General features: G+C 46.5%; 2 protein-coding genes across 2 annotated transcripts in view; both read right to left on the bottom strand.

Annotated features, from left to right (window-relative positions):
* Nucleotides 1–4431, bottom strand: part of fmn2a (formin 2a) — a gene marked incomplete at both ends in the record, with an annotated part of 40204 nt that extends 35773 nt beyond the window's left edge. The window contains 2 exons of the mRNA XM_083672367.1: nucleotides 2229–4055; nucleotides 4170–4431. Of these exons, the coding sequence (XP_083528493.1) occupies nucleotides 2229–4055; nucleotides 4170–4431 (2089 nt within the window). The remainder of the gene's footprint in view (nucleotides 1–2228; nucleotides 4056–4169) is intronic.
* Nucleotides 4432–8664: 4233 nt separating this feature from the next.
* Nucleotides 8665–10000, bottom strand: part of chrm3a (cholinergic receptor, muscarinic 3a) — a gene marked incomplete at both ends in the record, with an annotated part of 1971 nt that continues 635 nt past the window's right edge. The window contains one exon of the mRNA XM_083672085.1: nucleotides 8665–10000. This exon is cut by the window's right edge and continues 635 nt beyond it. Within this exon, the coding sequence (XP_083528211.1) occupies nucleotides 8665–10000 (1336 nt within the window).

Below are 10000 nucleotides of genomic sequence, written 5' to 3'. Positions count from 1 at the left end.
GGTGTGTGTGTGTGGGGGGGGGGGGACAAAAGAGAGATTCAGAAAACAGAAACCCAAAGCCAGAATTGAAAATAAAAGATTATAGTGTCACAACAAATGTTTTGTCATAATTGTTACAGACAGAAATAATGTCTGTATCAAAGAGAGACACACTGACATGAAATGCAGAGAGAACAGGGTGGTGGAGAGAGTCACAGATTTATAGGTGATAATGAAACACATCCTTCATGAGTTTTTCTCCTACACCAGGGGTAGGAAATGTGTTCCTCACCGAAGCACTGGAGGAAAACTCAACATCATTTGTAGAAACTAACTCAGCTCCCATTCAATACTCATTGTACCACTGATGTAAACTGTTTGACTATTAATGTAAGATTTGGTCCTGGACGGAATCAATTTCAACTGCTTTTTAATTTTTGAATTCAGTTTTCAACTGCTTTTTAATGAATGATGATGACTGAGCCAACCAAGGGTCATCTGTTAGAGATCACATGACCACTCTGACACAAGGTACTCCAGCAAAATGCCACGCTCTAACCTTCGTCCACACAGTTGGCATTTGAACAGTACACACTGTTCAAGAGAGAGAGAGAGGGAAAGAGAGAGAGAGAGAGAGTGTCAAGGAGGGGGTGGGAGGGATTATTATAGAAATCACTCCGATAATCTCCAAATCTCAGACTGGCATAGGTCAGAAAGGGGGCTCCAGATTTTCTAATCCAGAGGGATTATTTGTGTATCAAGTATTGACTATGTGACAAGGGGAGTGTTTGGTGACTACACTATGAATACTCTCTTAATAGTACTATAGAGATGTGGATAGAGTATAATAGTACTAAAGACATGTGGATAGAGTATAATAGTACTATAGAGAGTATACTGTATGTCTTCTACATTCTAAATGACCGAAGATCCAGTCAAACTAAATCACCTTGAAAAACAGCACAATCTTGGACTTCATGCATTTTCACTAATTTGTCCATGCAGTATTCAGTCATACCAAAGCAATATCCAAAGGATAATTGATTTCAGACTTTAAGAGGTGGTGACTCCACCTGACACCAGATACTGCACAATGCACTGTGAGGACAAAAGAACACAAGGCACCAGCGTGTCACACAGCAGACCCCTAGCAGCGTCCTGAAGTTACCCCTGCTAATAGCTGTGCTTCGCTACAGATCAATGTCACATGCAGCTTTGACTTGGCACTCCCACAGCTGACTGATGCAAGCCTGGGCAAATACCGGGCAACAAGATAGTCTTCTGTAGTCTGATAATCGGATAGGTAGCAGATCAAATCATGGCTAAACTGCTTCTATCTAGCTAGGTCAATGTGTTATTATTAGAATATTTGTGATTTTTTTAAGAAGTGGTCTCATACACTAGGTTTAACCTCTATGCCCATCCGTGTGTGTGTGCGTGTGCGTGTGCATGTGCGTGTGTGTGTGTGCGTGTGTGTGTGTGTGTGTGTGTGTGTGTGTGTGTGTGTGCTCCTCTTGGGAAAAGCTGAGCCCCAGACCATCAGCAATAAATACAAGGAGGAAGAGGGCAACTAAAAGGCAACTGGGTATTCTGGAGGATATCATACAGTATAGTAGTGTTTAAAGCATTGTATGGCTGGATCTTTATACAGGACCTACAGTATAGTAGTGTTTAAAGCATTGTATGGCTGGATCTTTATACAGGATCTACAGTATAGTAGTGTTTAAAGCATTGTATGGCTGGATCTTTATACAGGACCTACAGTATAGTAGTGTTTAAAGCATTGTATGGCTGGATCTTTATACAGGACCTACAGTATAGGCCTTCTGTATACTCACTGTATCATGTATGATGTGAAAATGAGTATGATGTACATTATACAGACCTCATCACATCATATTTAGGGAAGTTATTAAGAACCTGAAATGCAATGTTCTATCAAAATATACTCTGTGGGCCAACTGTATAATAATTACTGTTATTTTGCACAATGATGATGATCGTTGCTTGCATAATCTCACCTCTCATTTGAGAACAGGCTCAAAGCCAAACAAATGTGACTCAAAACAAACCTTCCAGGGATTCCCAGCCATAATAGGCCTAAATGAGGACCTAACCAAGATATTCTCATCAACAGACTAGACCACAATAACAACAATGGATAACAACAACAATAACAACAACATCAACAACAACAATGGCTATTATGTGGTAAATCATAAAGCCCATGTACTTGCCTAGTAACTTACCAGAGAAGACATCTTGATAGGGCTCTGTGATGGAGGTGTAGAGGCCTGAGAAGCGACGTCTGTTACCTAGGGTCAGGCTGGACCCTGTAGGCCCTCTCCCTGACCCACTGTGCTCCAGGAGGGCACTACCCTCCCCCTGCCTGGCTCGAACGCTGTGGAGCTCCTGGGTCCAATCTGCAGAGTGACTGATTGGCCCCGCGATGCTACAGGACCTCTGTCTGTAGGCCTTCCAGTCCTGGGGCCTGTGGCCTCCAAAGCCAGGTGCTGCTCCCCCGCCTGCTCCTGTCCGCCGGGGGCAGAGAGGGCTCTGGATGGGGGAGCCCGTTGGGGAGGTGAGCTGCCTGGTCGTGGTCTTCACATAGGAGGGGTGGATGGGTGGGTAGGGCTTGACCGTGGACGACGTCCTTCTTGGACGTGATCCCTGTGGGATGTCGGAGGTCAGCTGATTGACGGACATGCTGCTCTTCCTCCTGCTCAGGGACAGGAAGTCCCTCCCCCTGTCCACCTCCTCTTCCTCCTCCCGCTCCACAGACAGATCCATACTGCTCACACTTTTGTGTGACCCTGCCGCGACCCCTAACCTGATGAACCTGACCCCTTCGATGCGGTTCCGGCCTTCATCGTAGCTCTGTGTGAGCTCATGGTGGTCTTGGAAAGACCCGTGAAGGCTCTGGGTCAGTTGGGAGGGCAGAACCGGGCTCTCCAGCTCATCCTGAGGCTCCTCGGCACTCTCATAGGAGGTGGAGGTGGTGGCCGTGTCGGGGAAGCTGTAGGTGCTGGTGGTCTTGGGAAAGAGGCTGCCACTGCTTCTGTCTGTGTCGGGGGCAGAGGAGGAGGGGCCGCTCTCGCTCAGGGACCCCTGCTCCGGCTCCGATTCCCCCTCCCCGTCACCAGACATGGTATGGCCCTCTTTCTCTGATTGTCTACGCTCAAGACTTTGGTCTGGTCCTATAGAATCAACACCAACCGGTGGCCCAGCACGCTCCTTGTCCAGGCCTGGTCCCTGATTGGACAGTACCCTCTGTGGATCAGTGGAGTTAGGAGCTTGGTGTTGAACCTCACCGCCAGAGAGTGTCGCCTCCGTCAGGGAGGCAGTGACCCCATGACCCAGGACATCCCCGCTGGCTCCATGCTGCTCCCTGATAGCCTGCTGGATATCAGACAGCAGGTCCTCTTGCTCAGCCGCAGCCGAGTGGAAGCTGTAGAGGTCCGCGTCCGATCCTGAGCTCGCCCTCCGACCCTCGTCGTTCACCACGTCCAGCAGAGACTGAGAGCTATCCCTAGTCAAGCCGCTAAGCTCCGGCTCGCCGTCCGACATCACCCCCATCTCGTCTGCCGAGAGGCTGCTCTCCGTGGTGGCTCTGACCCCGGCTCCCTCCAGCATTCCGTCCATGACATCCTCCTTGGACAAGCCCTTGGCTTTGGACACACTCTTCCTGATCCTCAGACTTGAAAACACAGATCCTTTGGACTCTGCCTTGGGTTTCTTCTTGCCCGTATCTCCCCCTTTGGATGTTTTGCTGCCTTGGGACTTCTTCCCTTTCCTGGAGCTCTCCGGTTCCGTGTCCTCGGCTACCCCATCACAGGGGGGTTCCCCACCTCCTCCTCCTCCTCCTCCTTCCGCTGCCGCCGCTGCCTTCCTCTGCTTGGAGTCCTGGTTCCCCATGTTCCTGAGAAGACGCACCCCCTTGGCGATCAGGCCATGCTGCTGGGGTTGGTGCTGCTGATGCTGGGCTGCTGTGCTGCCTCGTCTCTGGTCCCTCTCAGAGGTCTCTAAGCCCGGTCTGCTTGCCTGTGTCAGGAGCAGCTGTGGGGATGCTGCCGCTGCTGCCGAGAGGATGCTGACAGGCTGCTCACACACTCTCTCCCCCTCTCCCTCCCTCCCATCTCTCACGCTATGCCCCTCCCTCTTCCTCCCATCTGCTAGCTCCGGGGTCTTACATAACGGGTTGCTGGCCGAGCGACCCAGGCGAGCATGCTCAGTGTGAGGCTCCTCCCTCCCCACACCCCCGTCCTGAGAAGGGGGAAGCAGATGATGAGGACGATGCTGTTGTTGTTGTTGTTGATGGAGCAGAGAGTGTTGCTGTTGTTGTCTGTGGAGCAGGTTGGACACGCTGCTCTTTCTCCTGCCCTTGAAGGTGGACGTGAAGAAGCTCTCTTTCAGGAAAGGCACCTGGGTCTCGATCGTCTGAATAGTCTGCATCCTGTTCTCAGTACAAGAGGGGGACAATCTGAACGGTCTAAAAAAAGAACAGAGGGTAGACATATTTAGAAGGCATTCATTCAGTTTCTATTAAGACAGATGGGAGGCATTGTGTTCTCAATGGAGACTGATAAACAAGTGGACATTCACAGTAGCCAGACTGCTGCAATTCACAGCCCCAACTATTTCAGTATGTGATCAAATCATGTATTGTAGAGCTGGAAATAAGACACACTGAATAAGAGGGTATACATCTAGGGTGATCATAATATCAAACGGTTGCTGGTTTGTGCTGAAAATTCCTCCTAATAAATAATTTTCCTGTTTCATTCCCTCTGTCATTCCCTCTAGAACCATAGTACTGTTAAATATGACAGCAGTATTGGCAGCATTCCAATCCAGTATTTCTGGTGGGAATATGTATATATATATATATAGCAAATGTCTATTAATAGCTCTACATTCCAGGCCTGCCTCTCTGAAGTAATTTAGTGTAAAGCCAAAGAGCTCTTACTATGGCCCTATGTACGAAGAGACATCTGTCTTCAGTTGGTCACCCTGGCAGGTAACACATCACTTCATAAGAAAATATGATCCAATAAGAAAATATGAAATACCATACAGTATGTTGATTCATGGGTAATCAAAACAATGTCTATTACTATTTAACTACAATGTAATGACTGTAATGTGTGTGTGTGTAATAATAACATATACAACGTTGTGACTATAGTAATTAAAGGGCAACTACATGTATAAGAGCAACTTCATGTACAATGTTAATACGTGCTGTATTCCTAAATCTCTAATCTCGCCGACAGACTTTACAGCTACATGCAATAATCAGAGGCACGCGGTCTGGCTCTGCACGATTAATACATCTCTAATACCGCCATATCTGTCAGGACATTCTAGCAGTGTCTCTTATACCTTCCCTTGCATGTCTTTATATGTATAGTTTAATATGATTATTTTCATTGTTACAATAATTACAATAATCACAGACACCACACACACACAAACGCAGGCACGGATACGCACAAAACACAACATAATTGTAAGACATAATACATAATATCACAATCAGCAAGTAAAATAAAAAAGACAAAAAACAAACAAAACAAAACTGTTGACTACAAACACAACTGACAAATGACAACTGCATGTGACAGGTAAAGAAGACATATACCGTCACTGAACATTTCATTTGATTCGCATCACTTCCCCATCAAATAGGACTCACGGCTCTGTGGCACACTGTCAGCTGACATATATAAAATAAACATGAAACCTCCAGAAAACATCCAGCAATATGAAATATGGATGTTGTTTCTCAAGAAAATATTATGATGCAATCAAAAGCTTTTTTACCTCAGAGTAAAAACTTAATCTGCACACTGCAGTTTTCGGAGAATGCTGTCCTCTCCATTCAGATGATTGAGAAAAGTAACTGGACTACTTCAACATAATCTTGATCATTTATACAGTAGTAGAACTTTATGATACAGAATTCTATTTACGTAAAGTAAAACTCTACTCTCTAAACAGTTCGATGTATTATAGCTACAACTTCAGTCTTTTTTTACTATCCCTTCATCAACTAATCAGTAAATGGCAACATATGAATGGGCAAAAGGATGAACGTTAAAAGCAACTAAAATTAAGTCATACATATTAACAACTGTAATAGAAAAAGGACCCTGTCCTTTCCCAGAAAGCAGAACAATACTTACTTGCCTGAGTGGTCTCTTCTCCCAGCCTAGAGTGACGAACACAAACAAGTGTTTGTGATCTCCGGGCTGCTCCTCTTCCTTGGTCACATGAAGAAATGCTGTTCAGCATCACATGTCCTGTGGCTGGACATACTCACCCTTCAGCACTGCCACTTCTCCACAACATGCTGTTCCTAACAACACAAAACCTCTTCACAGACAATCTATTTTAGTACTAATGTTATATTGCACTTTAAATAAAATATCTGAAACCTAAACCTAAAGGGACCAGACACAGACTAAGGCTAGTCCTGGAGTCAATAACATTTCCAATAGAACATCTCCTTTGAAGATGCATTTTAGTCTAGGACTAGGCTTAATCTGTGTCCAAGAAACCAGTCAAACCAGTTATATAGACAGATCCATACACTTCTGCAGACAAAGGACTAAAGGGCAACCCTGATGCACTGTTAGGTCCTTCTTATTTCCAAATGTTCAATACAAATCTAATGAACCAACTACTATCAGTGAAAAATACGATACAGAGTAGACCATAGTTGTCAATAAAACAGTTTTTTTTTGTTTATTGACTTGATTGGCATACTTGAAATGTAACAAAAAACAAAACAATAAAAGTATTTTGCTATTCATTTGATATCACTTCAGGTAGCTCACATCTCAAACATTGAAGAAAAAAACAAGAAATCGCACTTGACTAGGAATAAAATAACACTGTTGCACATGTGTGTTGAAAGCAGCAGATATATCCATTGGCATTTCAGACAATATACAGTATCCTTTCTTTATGTGTCATTCTGTAGCATTCTATCTGTCTACTTGATATCGTACTGCAATCCACACAATATGCATATTCCTGTAGTGTCTTGTTTGCTTTCAGTATCCCTTTACAAAAGTAGGTGTACACTATACACCAATACAGCAAAATGTTTACATTCAGAAAACCAGGTTGTTTGAAAATATTAATATTAAATGTTATCCTTCCCGTTTGTGCCAGAAGCATGGTGCATCACAAAATATGACAACAGATTTAAATGAAGCTATTTCTTTGCTCTTAGCACCGGAGTTTCCCTAAATCTCCTAGATGTCATGGTGTTGAATTATACCCCGTTGAATTATCACTTTTCTGCTAGTCCTTAGACTGAGCACATGTGAGTCTGAAATCAACATTCAGCTCTGAGCTAAAACACAATAATTAAATGTAAACATGAATTTTGACAAGAAAAGGCCTACAACTGATCATCTTGGCATGGAAGTGTCCAATTGAAGAGTTGGGATTAGCTGAATGAATTGTGAGGGTTTATGGAACCACAATAGTGTTTACCCGTTGCTGACAGAAACTAGAGTGCAGTTTTCTATTCTTCCAGAATGTGGCACTGTGGCACTACTGAATGTTCTAGTCCGAGAGGTTCCATCTGGGGTCTATGGATCACTCTCTTACTTAAGGAGGGACATTTTCAAAGGTAATCTGTTAATCAATACAGTAAAATTCATAGTGATAAATGTATTTTGTGTACAATCAATAATTTGGTATGGAGTTATCCAAATATACATGACGGTATCATTACTTGAAACATAAAACCTCAGGTACATAAACAACTATTGAAACACTCAATGCACTTATTCTCTCCACCATTTAAACCACAACAATCACATTAAAACAAGAGCAACTCATTGGAGGTGCCACAGGATATTCACAACTCATTTCTTAGAATCATTTTCAGACTGGCTCAAAATCTATAGAGGAATATCTATAGACCAATTGATTACACAAAAATAACCCACATCTGTTAAACACCTGTTGTTACAAAGAAGACACAGCTTTAAATCCTTATTATTTCATAACACAGGAAAGCTACATCCATGTGGAAAGGCAATATACAGAAGTAGAGTAAAAAATAAAGAATAGGGACATTTAATTCAGTTTACCACCAGGGAGCTCAAAATCAATACAATGCAGCCTTATGACACAAAAAAGCTTTGGCCATGGCTTTCAATGCTATATTACACATCCCCAGTCTCCTTTGAAAACCCCAATCTGCTCTGTATGTTACATGTTTTCAACTGAGACAGAAAAAGGTAAGAAATATCAAACCCCCGAATCCATACCAAACAAACGTACCATCTCCCTAGGTATCAATTGCACTTTAAAGTTCCCCCCAATGTGTTTAAAGCCATTTCCCCATTAGTTTTCCACCATCTAAGTGTCCCTGGGGCACGTCTCTGAGAGCTCTGCAAAGATATGAGACTCCTCAACCTTCACCACAGGACCTTGTCCAGAGACTCGGAGGAACATCCCTCTAGAGGCTGGCTCCATAGAGAGGCATTCAACATCACAGCACGATATCTCCAACAGGCACTGTTCTGTTCCGTATGTCACCTGGGACACCTCTCTATGCTGTAAAAAAAAAAAAAAACTCCAGAAACCTCTAGAACCTTTGGGGTGGTCGTCAGATCTGAGAGCCATCAGGTGCCGCAGCAGCATCGGACTAGTCCCATCCCACTACGTTGAGTCTCTAGGAATCCTCCGGTGGAAGACCACCGACTGCCTCTGCTGGAACTGCTGCTTCCGCCGCTTGCGCTTGTCCCACTGGCACAGCAGGATCATCTTGAAGGTGGTGCGGAAGGTCTTGTTGCACAGGGCGTAGCACATGGGGTTGACGGTGCTGTTGACGTAGCACAGCCAGTAGCCCAGCGCCCACAGAGCCTCTGGAATGCAGCCGTTGCAGAAGGTGTTGACCAGCACCATGATGTTGTACGGTGTCCACGTGATGATGAAGGCAAACAGGATGGCGCTGAGCGTCTGGGCCGCCTTCTTCTCCTTCACCAGCGACATGCGCTTGCGCTTGGTGATCTGCGTCCGCGCCCTAGTGGCGAACCGCTTGGCCAGGGCGGCCTCTTTAAAGGATATGGGTGCTGAGGGGGATTTGACGGAGATGCCCGTGGCGGAGCCGGTGCTGGAGCATGGCCCCACTTTGCTGGCTTGGATGGCAGGCATGGTCTGCACCTTGGAGATACGTGTGGAGGAGAAGCGTTGGTGGTAACTGTTGGTGTCTGTGTTGCCTCCATCTGGGGTGGTGGTGGTGGTGGTGGTGGTGGTTGTGGAGAGGCAGTCCCGGCTGTCCTCGTCCCCTCTCAGGGGGTCCTCCTCGCAGGCGGCGTCCAGGTCCTCGCAGGAGGTGAGCTGGGAGTTGACGGCCGCCTTCATCCCTGGCAGGTTGAGGACGATGGAGAAGATAGCGTGGCTCTGGGGCATCATATCTCTGGCGTCCTCATCCTCAGACGACCCCGAGTGGTCCACTGACACACCGGCGTCGTTGTTGTTCCAGCTGTCACTGCTGCTCTGGTCCGGGTCGCCCCCCTCCACGGGCCGGGCGCTGCCAGGCCTCCAGGACCACATCACGGGCCAACAGTGGAAGCGTCCCGCCAGCCCCCGGCTGGAGCTCTTCCTCTGGGACGGCTTGGTCAGCTCGTAGCTGCTGCAGCTCCTGTTGCTCCCGGTCTGATGGACAAAGTGTGCTCTCTCCCCAACACCACCACCACCACCACCACCACCACCACCCCCACCCCCTCCCCCACCGCCTCGACTCGCTGAGCCCTGCAGGCCCGCCAGCTCCCGCGAGCGGTTCTGGGTCTCCCTGTAGATGCGCCAGTAGAGCACGCTCATGATGGTGACGGGCAGGTAGAAGGCAGCGATGGCCGTGCAGAAGGTAATGATGGGCTCCGAGAGGAACTGGATGTAGCACTTGTCGGAGGGAACTGTCCTCTCCCCGACAAAGTACTGCCAGAACAGGATGGCCGGGGCCCACAGGACCAGGGACACCACCCAGGCCAGCCCA

The sequence above is a fragment of the Argentina silus genome, assembly GCF_951799395.1.
Source record: "Argentina silus genome assembly, chromosome: 6".
NCBI classification, from domain to species: Eukaryota; Metazoa; Chordata; class Actinopteri; order Argentiniformes; family Argentinidae; genus Argentina; species Argentina silus.
The sequence above is the reverse complement of the archived record's forward strand: the minus strand, read 5'-3'. Positions and strand labels throughout refer to the sequence as shown.